Source organism: Orbicella franksi, chromosome 9, assembly GCF_964199315.1.
Source record: "Orbicella franksi chromosome 9, jaOrbFran1.1, whole genome shotgun sequence".
Taxonomy (NCBI): domain Eukaryota; kingdom Metazoa; phylum Cnidaria; class Anthozoa; order Scleractinia; family Merulinidae; genus Orbicella; species Orbicella franksi.
The window spans coordinates 11,435,208-11,453,437 of record NC_138153.1 but is presented as its reverse complement, the minus strand read 5'-3'; the positions used below and the strand labels follow the sequence as shown (position 1 = coordinate 11,453,437).

The 18,230-nt window shown below is 41.6% G+C and overlaps 2 protein-coding genes across 2 annotated transcripts; one reads left to right on the top strand and one right to left on the bottom strand.

Annotated features, from left to right (window-relative positions):
* The first annotated feature begins 3,643 nt into the window (after nt 1–3,643).
* On the top strand, nt 3,644–11,765 carry LOC145498465 (uncharacterized). The gene is made up of 7 exons (XM_081478394.1): nt 3,644–4,082; nt 4,216–4,328; nt 4,463–4,854; nt 7,819–8,147; nt 9,206–9,470; nt 10,380–10,712; nt 11,643–11,765. The coding sequence occupies exons 1-7, from the start codon at nt 3,886–3,888 to the stop codon at nt 11,763–11,765; spliced, it is 1,752 nt and encodes a 583-aa protein (XP_081334520.1). The 5' UTR covers nt 3,644–3,885.
* Nucleotides 11,123–18,225, bottom strand: LOC145497243 (kinesin-like protein KIF9). The gene is made up of 5 exons (XM_081477064.1): nt 17,467–18,225; nt 15,872–16,261; nt 14,692–15,073; nt 13,733–14,101; nt 11,123–13,150 (listed from the first exon to the last, which is right to left on the bottom strand). Exons 1-5 carry the CDS (start codon nt 18,064–18,066, stop codon nt 12,570–12,572), a joined length of 2,322 nt encoding a protein of 773 aa, XP_081333190.1. The 5' UTR covers nt 18,067–18,225; the 3' UTR covers nt 11,123–12,569.
* Nucleotides 18,226–18,230: the final 5 nt, after the last annotated feature.

The window sequence follows — 18,230 nt, the reverse complement described above, 5'->3', positions numbered from 1 at the left end:
GTAATCTACATGAACAAGGGAGTATGATTTGGATCATAATGATAAATCTCTTGACATGAAACAGGGCCGGAGAGACTGAATACAGTAAGTGCAGAATTCCTTGTCGTGGCGAGAGAATTTTTAAATTCTTACTTACTGAAAGGATAACAGAGTTGAGCCTGTTTGACCCACAGGCCAAGATTGGAGATTTTGGATATTTTGAATGAAATGGAGAACAGAGAAGAGAGAAGGCAGATGAGATGAAAACCTTAGCAGATGAATACAAGATAACAGTGGTAAATGGCAGTTCCAGTAAAGACTACCCAAATGAACATCTGGCACTATCGAACAGGTATGTTGATTATTAATTAACGTATTAGTGAATAACTGTGTTCGACAGAACGCAGTTCTAATCGCGTAATGGAGGAAAATCGAGTTTTCCTGTATGTATCTTTCTATGGACGCCAATATTTGGCCCCCCCAAAAAAATTTTTGAGGGGCGAATGACGTCATCTCCATTCATTTGGTGATAGAAGTACGTCGTGTCGCATACCGACGGAACAGGCAACGTTTCTGTCGATTTACACGGTCCAGAATCGTAGGATTCCGGTCAGTATAAAATAGGTCTGCGGGCTGCAGATAGCGGACAGCGGACAGCGGACAGCGGACAGCGGACAGCGGACAGCGGACAGCGGACAGCGGACAGCGGACAGCGGACAGCGGACAGCGGACAGCGGACAGCGGACAGCGGACAGCGGACAGCGGACAGCGGACAGCGGACAGCGGACAGCGGACAGCGGACAGCGGACAGCGGACAGCGGACAGCGGACAGCGGACTGCCGACTGAGGTGTAAAACGAGGACTAAGCATTATGGATTGGGTATAAAACATGGACTCATATATAAAACGCGGACTGCGGATTAAAGGCGGTCTACCGACTGCAGTCCGTGTTTTATACTGACTGGTCGTAACTAATACTTAGCTCTTATTAACCGAGCAGGAGGTCTGTATGGGAGAATCTTGACCGAGGTCGTGAGTACAGACCGAACGCAGTGAGGTCTGTACACGCGACCGAGGTCAAGATTCTCCCATACAGACCGGCTTAGCTACGTTATTAAGATGTTTATTATATGGCAAAGAAGAAAACTTTAATGCGTTTAATGTAACTGGTTTGTACTAGCTGACATTTTGCTTGCGAACGGCGATGAACTTAACTTACACCTGCCGAAATTTGTTCGTCCTCTCTACTTTTTTTTCTGTCATCAGGCTTTTTGGCACTTTCATAAATGATTGAGAAGAAAATAAAAGAAAATGGTGAACATTTTTGTATTTTAGTTTGCTACTTTTTCAACGCGAAATGAAACCGGTCTGGATTCCGGTCTAGATGGGAAAATCTAGACCGCGGTCAATATCGATTTCAGCCAATCAAATTCGAGAATTCTGTAGTTCCCAGTCCATGTGAGACACAGCCATATAATAATACATAGGGATAATAATACTAAGGAGCTTACATTGGTTGCCAGTTCATTTTAGGATTATTTTCAAAATATTGTTGTTAACTTACAAAGCTCTGAATGGACTGGCCCCTGATTACATTAGAGACCTACTGCGATTTAACATTTCTGGTCGGACACTACGATCTTCAAACAACAGGTTGCTTGATGAGCCTAGAGCAAATCTTAAAACGTATGGTGAAAGGGCTTTTTCCGTGGCGGCACCAAGGCTCTGGAATAAACTACCCCTCCAGATCAGACTTTCATCATCAGAGGCAGTTTTTAAGGCTAATCTTAAGACTTATCTTTTTAAGCGTGCATTTGATTTGTAGTTTTTACTTTTTATCTGTAGCCTAATTGTATTATATAGCGTATTTAATTCTTAGGATTTTAACTTTTAGGATTTAGGATTTTAGGTTTTTAAAGAATTAGGATTTTAATTTTAAAGTATTGTAAAGCGCCATGGACAATTAGTGGAAAATGGCGCTATATAAATGTATATTTATTTATTTATTTTACATAATACACGTACACGTATGTACGTGCTTTGCGAGCAATTCATTTGTTTTCTCCCCTATTTGCAGTTTCGCCCCCACGCAAGCACAAGAAAAAGCAAAAAATTTAGTCCTTGTGCTTGTGCCTCTGCTTATGCCTGCGTCAAGGCCGTTTTCACGGTGAAATAAGAATTATTATGTTTGCGCTTGTGTTTGCGCTTGTGCTTGTGTCGCTAGTGAAAATCCCCGCAGGCTTTACTGCGCAAGCTTAACAAAAACGGTTTTTCAAAACAATGAAAACGGGCGGATTATTCGATTGAGCCGCGTGTTTGTCGGCTAAGCATAAGCAATTCAATCGGAAAACTGATAGTTCCTGATTTTCAATCAGAAATCCTCGGGAACGAAGACTCCGGGTACGAGGCTAGTTTCTGACACATGTTGGCTTTGCCGCGTTTGACCCAAAATTCCAAACATTTTGACACAGGGGCAAATGGCACGAAAATTTCATCGAAAAGTTTCCGAAGATCTGAAAAAATTTTAATTTACGAACTGCAAACCATTCAACCGAATATTCCGTAAATTCCGGAAAAAAAAACTCTCAAATGGGAAGGAAATTCCCCGTAAGAAATTTTTGATAACTTGAGTATACCCCCCTTGCCTATCCTCATTTCGAGAAACTCCAGTAATTTCAGGACATTCAAACTGGAAATTTTGGTCGAAAAGAAAATGCCCATAGTAAGGTAAAGGTAAAGTCTGCATACGAGCCAAGCGGCTCATCAGGCCGGAGCTTAACCCGGTTTCAGTAGCATGAAGCGACTAGGAGTAGTTCTACTCCCCCCTGGATGGGATGCTAGTCCATCGCAGGGTTACCTCCTGCATTAAATTCGGCGGTAGCCATTTATACACCTGGGTAGAGAGAGGCACCGTGAGAGTAAAGTGTCTTGCCCAAGAACACAACACAATGTGCCCGGCCAGGGCTCGAACCCGGTCCGGTGGGGCTCGTTTCTCGAAAGCCTTGGAAACTTTTCGGGCCCGTAAAGCCATAGCAAAATTTCAAACCTTACGATTATAGAGCTGTTTTATTCACATATTCTTAATATGAAGAGAAGTTCCCTTCATACAAGAAGTTTCAGGCGTATACACTTCTCCGTTTTTAGATACAGATGGACTAAAAATGGCTTTACGGGCCCGAAAAGTTTCCGGGGCTTTCGAGAAACGGGCCCCCAGACCGCACGCTCCGGAGTCGAGTGCGCTAACCATGAGGCCACCGCGCTTCCCGCAAACGCCCATAGCATCAAACACAATTTGCGTGTATGAGTGACTTCAAAGTCAATATCACAGCTTTGAAGGTCTCTAAAAGCAAAAGTCCACTCGTCGATTCTGATGTAATTTCTAAGCTAATCTGAGGCCCCTTCCACACTACGCCGGAGGAATTTGAAAACGGATCGAGGTTCCACCCTAAAAACGCATCAAATGTTTTCCGTCAACATTACGCCGTAGGAATTTAAAAACTCAACAATCTTCGGTCATTTTGAATTTCTGTTTGAGCTCGAGGACAACTTGGTCAGGGAAATCACATGATTGTCGTGACTACATCCCTTTCGAAAAGCTCGGTTTTCGTGACGGATTCGAGTGTGGACGGTAGGCCTAACCGTAGAAATAAAGCTGCATTTTTACATTTCTGCGGCGTAATGTGGACGCTGCCTGATATGAGTCACCGTTGCTGGCTTATAATAGCGATTAATTTCGAAATCAAATACTAATGATGGCTTCTAAGCGCGCGCTAAAGCCGTGACATCACAATCAACGTCTCGTTCTTGTTTGTACGTTGGCTGTCCACATTTTCAAACAACTTCTTACGACGCAAGCGAAAACACTTTTTGCTAAAGACTTCGTCGCCGAGTGGGCTATCATCATAAATGAATGATCTCGATCTTTGGTTTGAAAGCGCGAAGAAAGGCGAGGTGAAAACGCTGTGTAAACTCCTAGAAGACAATAAAATCACAGATGTAGATGTTCAAGATTCCAACCATCACACGGCGCTGTATTTAGCAGCAAAACGAGGACGAGATTTTTGTGTTACTGCTCTGTTGGATCTCGGAGCCGATCCTAACAGGTAATTCTGTACGATAGGTACATAATAATTAATAGTAAATAATGGGAATTTGCAGTGGCACATCCCAGGTAGAGGCTCTTCGTCCGCTGTTTCCAGATCAAATTGGAATTCAAAAGCGATGGTTTCTATGTAGAGAGGAAAACCGGGCGGAGAACCCGAAGAAAATCCCTCGGAGCAAGGCGAGAACTAACAACAAACTTAACCACTTACGACGCCGGGTCCAGGATTCAAACCCGGGCCACACTGGTGCGAGGCGAGCGCCCAAACCACTGCTACCATCAGCAAGAAACCAACAAGAGACTTCGAAGGAAACATTCAAAAACTAATTGCAAATAGCCGTCTTCCTATTCAAGTTTGCATTAGATGAATTTTGAATTAAGCTTTGGACGAATGGAATATAGTGTGTTGTTTTTTCTCCGCCAGCACGTCAGAGCACGGGAGGCCAGGTCAAGCAGCTTTAGAAGGAGATCATGTGACCTGTTTGACTTTATTACTACGTCGAGGTGCTGACCTTGAGACCAAGAATCACAATCAACAAACCCTTTTAGAGTGTATCACGAAAAAATACGGTCAGACAAGGACTGACAAACTGCTCAAGGAATCTGGTAACAAGTGGGGGGTTAAAGAACGTACGTCAGGTCCCGTTCACCTTATAGACCCTTTTCATAAATGGCTGCTAATTATAAATTCTTTTGTAAGTATTAAAATTAGCCTGACTAACCTCGTTTTTGAGTTGATAATTCAAAAGAATTTTTACCCCCAAATGGGTTTAGTGAGGCTAATTTAAATGCATACAAGAGAATTTTAAATTGGCAGCCATTTTTGAAAAGGTGTCTATGGCGGAGAATACGGTTAGGCTTACCGTATTTGATAACGCCGGCTTTGCGTGTTAGTGTAGACGAAAACTTTTGGAAATCGGAGTTTTTCGAAGACGACGACGTCACAATTATCATGTGATTTACCTGCCCAAGTTTCCCTCAAACGCAAATACAAAATGACCGGTAATTGTTGCGTTTTTTCAAATTTCTCCGGCGTAGTGTAGAGGGAAAACATTTGATGTTTTCAGAGTGAAAACACCGTAGTGTGGACGGTGCCTAAGTTTATTTCTTATTAATTTACTCATCACAAACTATCTTAAATGTCTCGTTCGAGTTCCACTCCAGATCTACTTCATTTGCACTCAGACAAGACCATTGTTGTAGTTTAATGCGTAGGACGTGTTGGCACTTTGGGTGCGTCGCTTTGGGGTGATCTGAATCAGGATCAGCAATCCAATATCACTCAGATCACATGCATCAAAGGAACTGATAAAACCACCCTGATCACGGATTCATCGGTTCCTTTGACGCACCATGATCCGAGTGATCTTGAATCACTGATCCTGATCTAAAGTAGATTACCCTAGAGGAACGCACACTTAATGATATAACAAGATATAAAGAGGTCTGCTAGAGATTTTAAAGAATAGACGGTCGCTTTTTCTTGATCTGTTATATGACATTGTCATATGTGATCAAAGAAAGAATACCCCGCGCTTGGGTGATGTTTAAATGTCAGAAGAGATACAAAGTTTACTTGTCGCGGCAATGTGATTAACTCCATAAGATGTTAATCAAATCTAGGAGGCTTTCAGGGGGGAAGAGTAGCTATTCTGGACGGGAGACAAATTATTTTTAACACCGGAGTATAACCTCCTTTTTCTTAAAGGAGCTCAGTCGTAACTGAGTATGACTGCTGGAAAGTCCTGAGAACTGTTGCCAGCTATTGACATTAAAGAAAATTTTCATTAAGGAGGGGCGCTCGTTGGAAAAAGGTGAACCATGAATATCTCAGGGTTATTTTGGCACCGGTAGATACCTTTACAACTACATTTTTTGAAGAAAGAATATTATGCTCAAAGATCCGATAGGCATCTCTCGTTTTTCAACGGGTTTGAAATTTACTAACGGTACATTCCTTTACAACCCAATGCTAAATACTTGGCCAACAAGATGGTTTTTAAACTCTGATAGCAACTAATACCTTGTTGTTGAACATTTTCTACATCTTCTTCACCTGCGTACTTGATCATTATTTCAGTTGTTAAATCAAAGGAGCTCAGTCATGGTATTTTGAGTTATTTTGGCCACGTACAAAATTACCTTTAAATTAAAGGAAACCTGAAAATAGTAGTTTACTAAAATAGAAAAACATCAAAGAGATAATAATAAACCACAAAGGAACAAGGATGGGTAAGGATGGAGAAGATTGACACGAATTACAAACGACAAACTTGAAAAATTTAGGCTAAACTTTTCAAAATGCGCAAACCGTGACTAAGTTCCTTTAATTTTGTTGCACAAACTTTTGATTTTTGACATTTACAGAGAAGCAAAAAAGGAAAGATTCTACTCTGGAACGACGAAGGACAGCGCCTTTCGTCCATTTTGGTAAATATAACATAGCTATTGAAAACAAAAGCAACAATTTTTGATGAAGAGTGAGATGATGGTAGTTACAGAGAAAAGGTGTTCGTTAGCATATTCAACAGCAGCCATATAATTTTGATGATGATACAGACATTTGTGAATTTTTTTTTATCTGGCCTTTATATATATATATATATCACAATATCTAGGTCGGCGGTCAAGGTTACCGTACACCTTTAGAGGTGTCTCACGTCCAAGGATGTAGCGCATCCGGTTTAAACTGTAGATACCTAAACCCCTAGAGCTGGCTATCAAACTATACCAAGAGCTGAAATGAAGTAAAATGTCGAATTTTTTTACGACCTCTAAATGCGAGCACCCGAATCACCATTTGAAAGTTACAAGTCAAAGTGAATTTTGTTTTTCGCTTATTTAATTTGGGCTTAGTTTCCGGACCCAAAACGCGTCTGCGATTTGCCATATTCAATTCAGTGAAAAGTTACAGAACATTTTCGAAATAGGATTAAAAAATATGGTGTGATCATAGAAAAATCGCTCTCGTAGAAAAAATATGTGGAAAAAAAAAGTAATTGGCAGACAACTTTTTGTTGTTTACTATGTCAAACTAGCTTCTGTCCAAATTTGAGGGCAAACAAACGGGTAGCTTTAAAAAGGGACCCAAAGGATAATTCGGACGCTCACATTTAGAGGTCGTGAAAAATTCGACAATTCATTTTATTTCAAAAGTCTTGGTATAGTGTGATAGCCAGCTCTATGAGCTTTAATTTGATATGGGGTTTAGGTATCCGGACGCACTACATCCCTTGGACGCGAAACTCCTCTTAAACTGAAATCAGAAAAAAAAATGCGAAACCTGAAACAGGCTGGTGTGCAATAGGCGCAGTAGGATGCCATTCTATTTGGTTCTTGAAACAAGATAAATGACATCTTATTAACCCCGTTTCTGTAGAGGAGTCCATTAAAAGCCAGAACGTGGACGAATTGACAAAAGGAAAGTAAATTGCGAAACCTGAAACAAACTGGGGTGCAATAGGGGTAATAGGATGCCATCTCTTTTTGGTTCTTGAAATGAAATAAATGACATCATATTGCCCCTCTTTCTGTAGGAGGAGTGGAGGCGCGGTGGCCTCATGGTTAGTGCGCTTGACTCCGGAGTGAGCAGTCCGGGTTCGAGCCCTGACCGGGGACATTGTGTTGTGTTCTTGGGCAAGACACTTTGTACTCACAGTACCTCACTCCACCCAGGTATATAAATGGGTACCGGCGAACATAATGCTGGGGGTAACCCTGCGATGGACGAGGAGTAGACATACTCCTGGTCGCATCATGCCACAGAAACCGGCAACTTTTGTTTTTGTTCTTCTTCTTCTTCTTCTTCTTCTTCTTCTTCTTCTTCTTCTTCTTCTTCTTCTGTAGAGGGGCCCATTCAAGTTGATAGCGGACTGCGGGCGCCTGTTCCTCAAGTTCTTGGTTTAGAAATAGAATCGTATGAGCAACACGTGTATTGTTACGAGCCGTTCAGCTTTTACATCAAAGGGAAACTAAGAGACGGATATGTTACGTTAAAAAGATATCGGTGGGAAGTGAAAGAAGCCATTAAACAGGAGCAATTTCATCACGAGGTCACTGTGCTGAGGTAAGGATTATAACCTGAAGGTGACTCTGTTATTATACACGTATACAAAGATAATCCTTTTCAATACCGGTATATCTTGTGCTTATACTTAAAAAGCGAAATCAGGGCCGTAGCTAGTAGCAGGCAAGCTGAGGTACTTGCCTCAGTCATTTCTTTAGTTTTTACTTTTGTTTTTGTTTTTGTTTTTGTTTTGTTTTGTTTTTGTTTTTTAAGGGGAAAGTAAAATACTGGTAGCAAATTAATAAACAAACGAAGAATTAACATTGCCTCAGTCATTATTTTTTTCTAGCTACAGCCCTGCAACTAGAAAACTATTTAAGAGACCACGTGACCAGTCATTTTTCGCTCCGCACTAATCAGTGCAACATCGACTGTGTAATTACTTTTTGTGTTTTCTCTTTCCTCTGTAGAGTTAGTTTAAGTATATCTTGCCCTTCCTAGCGAACCGGAAATTACTTTCACTGGAAGTTATAAGTTACGCGCGCGGATTGATTGACATATTGACATTTAGAGTTGCAAATAAAAGTTCCCGGATTTTGCGGGAGAGCGCTCACGCCATGGAAAATTTGTTATGTGGATGATTTGTAGTAGTTTTCTTGGTGAAATTTTGTCAATTGGATTGAAAATATAGAAACCTAAGGAGAAACAGTAACTGCTTCAAACTGTTATAATTGAACGTGAAGTGGAGGAATATCAACGAAATAAAAAAAAACTTTTTATTTCATTGATATTCCTCCACTTCATGTTCATGTTCATGTTCAATTCTACATGATGTAGAATGGAATAAAAGGTACTTATGCTTTCTTCCACCCACTCGGTAAAGACATTTTGTAGATTCTGTTGAACATTTTTTCAAGTTTCGTTTCCTCTGCATAAAGCTGATTTTCACCATTAAATAGACTCAAACATAACACCATTTACAAGCAAACAAAACTGTGAAAAAGTAGGTCTTATTCGTAAGCTGTATTGATTTTCGTGAATTTGATTCGAGCACTCCAACGTTGCGAGGAAAAGATGTACAACGTGGAAAATACTACTCTTTTTTTGTTCATCCCTAGCGACTTGCGCCATCCCAATATTCTCCTTCTTATGGCCGTGTGCAACAGTCTGGATCCTTCTCAGCAGGGCCTTGTACTTGAACCCGTAGAACGTGCCTTCCTGGGAAAGCTCCTTCACGAAGAGAGGACCATTTTCAGTGAGGACACTGTTTTGGGCCTCAGCAGAGATATAGCGTGCGCAATGCAGTTTGTACATCAGCGGGGATATATTCACTGTTATCTGGGATCCAGCAGTGTGGTACTAACTGAGAACTTCAAGGCTAAGGTTCGTTATTTTGCTAATCTATATTGCCTAGTTACATGCATCACATTTTGCGTGAGAAAGAAAAGAACCTTGAGGAATTTATAGAGGCTGAAACACTGTAGCAACTTACGGTTTTAATAATTAAGGATTTTGAATTCATTTGCGGCGTGCAGGATGGGACGCCATTGGTCACCGTTAGGGCTTTATTGCAAATTTTTCGACAAGTATCCCCGCCCCTTTCTCGCGGTAAATAGCCCCTTTCCTGGCCTTCTCCGGGCTCGCATTCTGGTGTCAAGGCTTTCCACCACAATCATGGTATTTATTAAATCGGGGAAAGGACTCAATTTTGTGCGCTTCTTCGTAGTTAGAGGGAGACGCTGTGCTCTAATGGTTAGCACTGGCCAGGGTCCTTGTGTTGTGGTTTTGTACCTCTCTCTATCAAGGTGTATAAAAGGGTATAGGTGAACCGGTTGAGGTTGACAAATTGCTGCTCAGCGGATAGGGGTAACCTGTTGTTGGACTAGATTCCACCCAAGGGGATGTGGCAATACCCCCATCGTATTTTGATGACGTCATTTCCTGCATTTTCTCGGTTGTTTGTGCACACGGTCAGTTTGTCTATATAATGAAAGGAAAGTTACACGGTGGCTTGGAAATATGAATTTTATTCCTCTCGCCACTTCTGTCCTTACCACACTTTGACGTCATCTGTGATCTCTTACTGAACAGACGCACGCCGGCACATGGAATCTATTTGTTGATTCCATTAAAAAGCACTTAATTTTGTTTGTTTGAAAACGCGATTTAAGTCAACATTTTGAAATGTAAACAATAAAGGCACCAGCTGAACTTTAATTTTTTTGTAGGATTGAATACGTATGTAAGAAGTGTGCGTTTCCAATGTCATCTAATAGTATTACGTTTCTTCAGATCTGTAACTTTGAGTACGCTCAGCGTGTCCAATATGGCGACTCTAGCGGCGTTCCCATCAGCCACCTCGATTACTTATATGACTGGATGGCTCCAGAACAGTTAAGTGGTAAACCCGCTGACCAAGCTGGTGACGTGTTTAGCTTCGGAATTCTTGTCTGGGAATGCGTCACGAGAAGACGACCTCTAAAATATGTCAAAAGCTTGGAACAGTTAACTAAAACGACTGTGGATCCGAGACTGAAAAAGATTCCAAGGAACTGGAGCCAGACGTTCAATATTCTCCTTGGGGATTGTCTAAAGTCTGCGGAGAACCGACCAAACTTCCAACAGGTATAAAGGGATTTTTTTTTTTTTACCAAAAGTGATAACAATTTCAATTCTTTGATTTTAAAGGAGCTATGCCACGGTTTGCGCATATCTTGAAAAAGTTTAGCCTAAATTTTTCAAGTTCTTCGTTTGTAATTTGTGTTAATCTTCTCCATCCTTTACCATCCTTGTTCCTTTGTGGTTTATTGGTATCATTTCCGTGCTTTCCTATCTCAGTGAACTACTATTTTCACCGTTTCTTCGATTTAAAGGTAATTTTGTAGGTGGCCAGCTGATCATGAATAACTCAAAATACAGTGACTGGGCTACCTAACAAAATAATGATCGAGTATACGGGTGAAGAAGATGTATAAAATAATCAACTAGAAGGTATTAGTTGCGCTCAGAGTCAAGTACACGGCATTGGGTTGTAAAGAAACTTGACGCTCGTAAATTTCAAACCCTTATCAGATGTTTGAACGTAATATTTGTTTGTTTTTTTAAGTATACATAGCTGTTAAAGTATATCCATCATTGTCAAAATAACCCTGAGATATTCATGGTTCACCGCCTTCCTCCAACCAACGCCTTTAATGAAAACTTTCTCTAAGATGGCTGGCAACAGCTCCCAGCACTTTGCAGGACTCGGGCAAACCCACAAACTAAATCGTCTTTAACAGCTAATTGGCGTTTTGCAGGGCCTGCGAAAACTGTTTTCCTTGAACTTTTCAATCTTGGGTAATGCCATTCCCTCAATTTTCTGGGCCCGATTCACTGGTTTTTAGCGGCCCTCTCTTTTACCCCTCTCTCGGCAGTAATTAGAGAGCAGACTAGAGAAGACGGTGGAAATTCAGGATAGCGCTCAGTACGAACCCTAATGTAGAGATTTACAACTGCCAGTTACAAAAAGCATCGATTGTCTGAATTATGCTGATCTTATTATCATTTCTTTAGATCTACGGATGGTTGTCCGCCATGGTGACGTCACAGTTCACATGCGTACGTCCAAAAAGCTTCGTCTTAGAACAGTACGATAACTTGTTTCCATCAAAAACGTCAAAGAAAGTTATTTCATAAGGCAAGTGTATAGGGGGCTGCAGCCACTGATTAACAAAGAGTCATTTCGGGGCTCAGCAAAAAGTTATAACCAATTGGTTTGCACTTTATAAGCGTTTCGTCGAGTCTGCGCGTTTATGTTCATTAACTAGTAGTGAAAAAATAAATTGCGAAAAAGGGAAGTTATATTAGCTCATGAAGAAATTAATGTATCGAAATAATTTTTTATTAGTTTGAAGATTTAGAAAACAATGACCAAACAAACAAATAGACAAAACCTGTTGATTGCGTCTTCTATTATTTACAGAGTTATTTTACGGTAAATGTACATTATCTGAATGACACTCGTTCCAGAATTGGTTGCACATACCTAAACATAACGCACTACCTCTACTGTAAGCTCTCGATTGTGTGAACAACAAAGAGAAAAAATCTTATCTATCCACCATGAAAGATTGTACAACTCGTTATTTGCCTGAAAAAAAATTGCTTCTTCCATACGTGCCTGAGTTTACTGCACGGAGAGACTATTTACTAATTGGATCATTCATTATTAAAATATTCTTTCTGCGATGCCAATTTATTCAAAATACTTGTACATGTAAAGCAACTTTTAGTCAAAGTAACTGATCTTTCCTGAATAATCTATATACAATAATGGGCTTAGAAATCGCGTCTTGTCATTTTTTACAACTAGAATTATGGTCGTGCAAGCTTTGTTCATTATCTTTTAACAAATTAGCAAAACACAAAACAAGTGAAAGTAAAATAAAGCATAGTTTTTAAAAGTCCGTCAGTGTTATCATAATTTAGCCCGGCGGTTTCTTATGTGACCGTCAGCGTTGTTGGGGGTTTGTTCCGCACTGTGGCTATCAGAGTCCCAGGCTTTCTCTTTTTTTGTCCACCGCTGGCCGTCAGGTGCATTCGTCGTTCAGTTTGCATCTTGGCATTGTAGTAAGGTACAGAATCGGGGTGCTCCATTAACAACTCAAGCTGAAGCCGATCAAACTTCTCCTGTTCGTCTTCGGGGACCTGACCCTCTCGGCCACCCTTCGGCTCATCGTCGGCTCCGAGGAACGACTCCGAATACCAGTTCTCAAACTCGGTCACCAAGCGATTCCTACATTGATTTACAAGTTTTTCGCAGTACATGACTTCAGATTTGGTATTCAGAAGGTCCTCGTAATCGCGTCGGTAGCGCGACTTCAGATCTTTTACTTTACGGAGGAGTTCGTACTCATCTTCGTCAATCACGACTTGTCCGTCGTCTGTTCGGAATTCACCCTGTTCGAGCCTCTCTTGTTTACGAGTTTCCAGCATTGCTCCAGAGTCGTTGATTTCTTCCATGAGGCTGTTTACCGACGAGGAAAGCTCCTTGGCTTTCTTCTTTTTCTCGCGTAGAATTTCTGAAACACGAGTTGAAAGATATAATTTAGTACAAAAAAAAAAGAAAGAAAACAGTTGATTACCATTTGAACTAAATAAACATGACATTATTTACTAGCTTAGTTGGTTATATAACATGGTTCTGCTGTGTAGCCAAAGACACTCTGGTAACCTACTGTATATGTTGTAAACCGACTGTGGTTTTTATTCATTTTCTGATCGCGCCTTTCTCATTTTGAAAATTTCCTGGTGTATGAACTACTTCCGCAATGCGTATGAATAAATTTAAGTCATGTCACAAAAGCTGATACAAAAACTTCGAAAACTGGAGGCGCCATTTCTTACTGACAGTTTGCACAGTTTTATTTATTGCCAGTACAAATTACAACTTACACTGTTCGCCTATATAAATACTGCAATACATTAAGTCACAATAAAAAAAGAAAACTATTAAATATTAATTACGAACCATAGAACCGCAGAAGACAATCAACGCGTCAACGGAGAATGCTTCAGTTAATGCTCTCAAGAGACTCTGTTCCCTGAATATGTGGTGTGGTTGTTAATTCACTGTTTAGAATTAACTTCAATAGTTTACTTACCTTTATTTTGATTAAGAATCCTGTTGATCTCACTTCCTCGTTCCTGTTTGAATTCCTCAAAAGCCTCGCTCCTGGGTGGAGGCGTGGCGACACGCTGCGTGGGAGACTGAGGTGAGGGAGACTGGAGCCGATCTTGTCCATCACTACCGGCTTGCCCATCAGTTTGTCCGGCACTACCCCGGGCGGGCGACTTAGCACTGTCCCTCTCTTTCCCCTTTCCACGGCTTTTCACCTTTCTTGTACTCACCAGGGTGGACACGTTTGGTTTGACGCCGGGGGGAGCAACTCCTACCCCGAACCCTTGACCGTCCACTTCGCCAACCAACCCACTCTCTTCACCTTGGACAGTGCCTACTTTACCACCTGAGGCTGCAAGTTATACACATTGGTCAGCGTTTGATTTATAATCAATGTAATGCTTCATGTAAGCTAATTTGACTCCACAAGGGGTATGTGGCACTTTCGAGCCTGGAGCCGGGGGAGGGGAAGGCGACGAGGAGAGGCTGGAAAACTGGTATCAAAGAGAGCAGAAACTAGAACGAGAACAGGTAACAAGGATTCTCAAAGTAGCAGAAACTTAGAGAAACTGGAAAAATTTTACAGTGTTTCGTAGTATTTTGTGAGAGAAAAAGCTACAAGATGTAAAATTTGTAGTGTACAAATTCTATGTGGATCAGTATGCTGAAGTATGCATAACAACTCGAATTACTTAGTAATACCTAAAATCACAAGCCTTAAAATCATAATTACAACTTAAATGACCTTAACAAAATAAAATTCCCTAAAATAATTCCTTAAAAAGTAGGGACTAGAACAGGGAGAATTCTAACTCGAACTAGAGGCAGGGAATTTAGAACTACTCTATCCTGGCCCCCACCCCTATAGTTCCACCCCTCGGACTGTGAATAGGACTTCTGGTAAGCGCAATATCTTTAAAGTGCCCTATAGGTAATACTGACCAGAAGTCACTCCATCTCTTTCGTGCAACACATATTTCTCTCGCAGCTTTTCCTCCACCTCTGACTCCATTGAGTTCACGATCACTCGGAACTGCGCGAACGTCTCCTTGATTTGCCGAACATTGACGAGCTCGATGTCGTTCAGTTCGCCCGACAGGAATCGCTTCACCTGTTCACGGACATCTTGGATTTGCGACTCCGACAGCGGCTCGTACGAGATTTGGCTGCGATTCGTCAGTGTATCGTGCATGGCGAGTTCCTGACGCAGAGTGCGGATTTCCTTTTCGTGTTGCTTGCAAAGCCTTAGTGTGTCGAAGTGTTCTGTCACGGCTGGTTCGGATGGCACGTTCATCATTCGGCTGCCAAAGCGCATGGTCGAGAGCTTTGAAGAAGAAAACACAAGAAAAGTGTACTTAGATTTGCCTCGTCCAAGAATCTTTCTCTGGAAAACCGTAATGAGCTTCTGTTCTAGTTAACCTTGCAAAAATAAGTGACTATAAGCCATAGCGGCGGGAAGAAATAGGAAACAAAATGCTCTCATGACAAAGTACTACAAAATGTTTATGGTATCCTGTAATAAACCGGCATCCAATTCAACCAGAATAACGATACTGGTTGTTTTGATATGGGTAATCTAAGGGAAACTACGCCTATATAGAACAGGGTGATTGATTAAGAGTCCACGAATGTTATTGGTTATCTCCTAGTTCAGTGACTATTGCTTAAAAGACGATTATACGCGCGTCATCTTGAAAGCAGATAGCTTTCTTATTTCCTGCTTAAACGTACCTAAAATTGGTCTAAGATTGTTGTCCACTATGGTTTTTTTCAGTGGGGGGAGGGGGGGGGGGGTTTAGATCCCAGTGAGAGTAACGCAACTGGATTGAGATTCGAAAGTCTTGATCTTACTGCTATCCAAAGGTTCCTAATGTTTACTAGATAAAGACAATTGTACTCTACACTCCCTTGTTTAGAAAATAGCTGTAGAAAATTGTGTCTGATAGTCGAACTGTTGAATAGTGAATGAAATATGCCAGTTCTAGCGTGTTATGTTCAATTCGGAATGCGATGAATTGTGAACAGGTGAAAAAAACTGACCTCATGTAGCAACGTATAACACTGCCTAATTGAAAATGCATGTCAATCTTAGCTTAGTAAGGCAGTGTAGAATATTCTTTACCGTTTCCTCGATGTGCTCGGCTTCTCCCCATATATTCGCTATCAACAGTGTATTACACTTCCCACCAATTGAATCCTTCAGCACGTGTGTCAGTTTGCTCTGTCGAAATGGCACGTGATCTCTTCGTCTATCAGACAGTGCTATCACAGCTTGTTCTAAAAATGTCAGCGACTTGTTGATGTACATGGCTTCCACTTGCGTTTCGCCGACAGACAGCGTTTTTCCGAGTCTCTCGGAGCCAGCCAAGTCCACGAAGTTCAGCTTGGAAGTGACGTACTTCGTGTTGGACTCGACGCGCGAGTGAGATTCGATGTAGATGGTGAAGACACAGTGCGAGCGAGAAGAGCGTTTGTTCAGTGCGTGTTGAGCGATGATACGGTTTGTTTCTCCCTGAAATAAAGGTTTTGAAACTCGGTTATTGATTATACACCGGGCCACAAGGAAATGGTGAAAAAGGGTATTTTCATGAATAATGTAAGATCGCTCCTTTTTTATTCTTAACAGTTCTGCGTATATAGCAGTGAGCCGTGAGCCGTGAGCCATGAGCCGCGTTTTAGCTGCTGCGTGCACCGTGTTTTTTGGATTGTCACTCAAACTTGACAAAGGGCTTAAGATTTATTGCAACCTTGTTCCCAGGCTCTCGTCCCACTAGGGCGGGAAGATGGGAGACCCTGGGAATTAGGCTGACTTTATTGCATGCTGGGAAACGTTGTCAAGATCCCTGCCATCATCAGTTCTTGTTGCATCATGGGATGCATAAAGCCACACATCCCATCCCCACCAACTCTTGGGGTTGATTAAATGCTACATTTCTGATGTGTGCAACAAGCGTCTGAGAAGTCTTAGAATTATATAAATTGTCTTGTATAAATAAAACTTACAACTTGCTTGTGACTGTTCCTATATGACATGAAAATGTTGTAGGATGTACCAGAACTAACATTCTACTCAAATTTAATTTGAGAAATCCCTGGAATCTCGAGAATTCAAACAAACTAGTCTATTGTTCTTCCTGACAATCCTTTGTAGTTTTGACAAGGAAAAACCCTAAGCCAGTATCAGCACTTGTAACATTAGATTAAGAAACTCTCATACACTCTTCAGTGATAAAAGTCACATGTGCAGTGTCTGATCTAGGATTTTACTTTAGGGGGGACAATCTGTCCCACACAACAATTTTCTAGGGGACATTCCAGTTTTTGGGGGACACCCTGTTTTTGCTTGTGGGAAATAAAAAAGTCAAGTCAGCATAAATGAGCTATGAGTAGTACATGCATGTTACAAAGACGAAAAAACAGGGGGAAACACAACTTTGCTGGGGAAGATCTAGGGGGTTCGGTTGAGCCCCCTAGACAAAAAAATGAGACATTATAACAAGCTGATTGCCAGAAATCCCATCAACGAGGACCTCAATTTTTAAATTTTCCGGGGGAGGATGCCCCCGGGCGGACCCCCCATACAGTCGGCGGTTCGGATCTCGAACCCTCTTCTCTAAAATCCTGTATCCGCGACAGACCTGCCACATTGTAAATGACCCCTCACTACTCCAATACATAAACACGTACCCCCATTTGCCTATAAGAAATTATTCTCACCTCAAAAAGTAGGTTCAGAGCTTCTTCCTCGCTGTTAGCCTGGTGGACACTAAGCCCCTTAACTCTCGTAAATCCATCATCGTCTTCAGTGACTGCCATCAGGGAAGGATTTGACACTGTGTCAGGTAATGTACAGAGCAAATCGAACATGTGCTCATTGTAGATTTCTAAATAAGAGATCCGAACAGTCACGGCGTGCTCCGGTCTTTCGCGTATCTCCCTGTAAACCTGCTGAATTGCCCGCGGGATAATTCCACGGTGCTGGAATTTCTCTGTGGACCCCGTCATCGTGAACGTCTTGCCCGCACCGGTCTGTCCATAGGCCAAGATTGTCCCATTGTAACCGTTCAAGCCCTTCGAGACGATGTCCGCAGCGCATTCCTTGTAAACATCGCTTTGACTGGCGTTGTGCAAGACGCGATCTAAATGGAAACTCCAGTCGAGTATTTGATTGTTGATGTATCCTCTTCTCAAATCCTTCTTACAGTGGATATTGAGCGACTTTCCGTCTGGCAGGAGTTCGATCATGTCCTGCGCGAATCTTGCCGTCGGTCGAATTCTGGCATACACTTTGACACGTCCATTGTCTTCTTGAAGCATTTTGCTCTTGTTATTTCCCGCTACCTCAACGAAAAACCGCAAAAATTCAACAACAATCTTTACTTTGCTTCTTCCCGATCGAATCTGCTCCCTCTGTTGCTAAGGTAATCGTTTATTGTTGCTAGGAGTATTGCGCATAAAGTTCCATGAAGACTGCTGAGCAT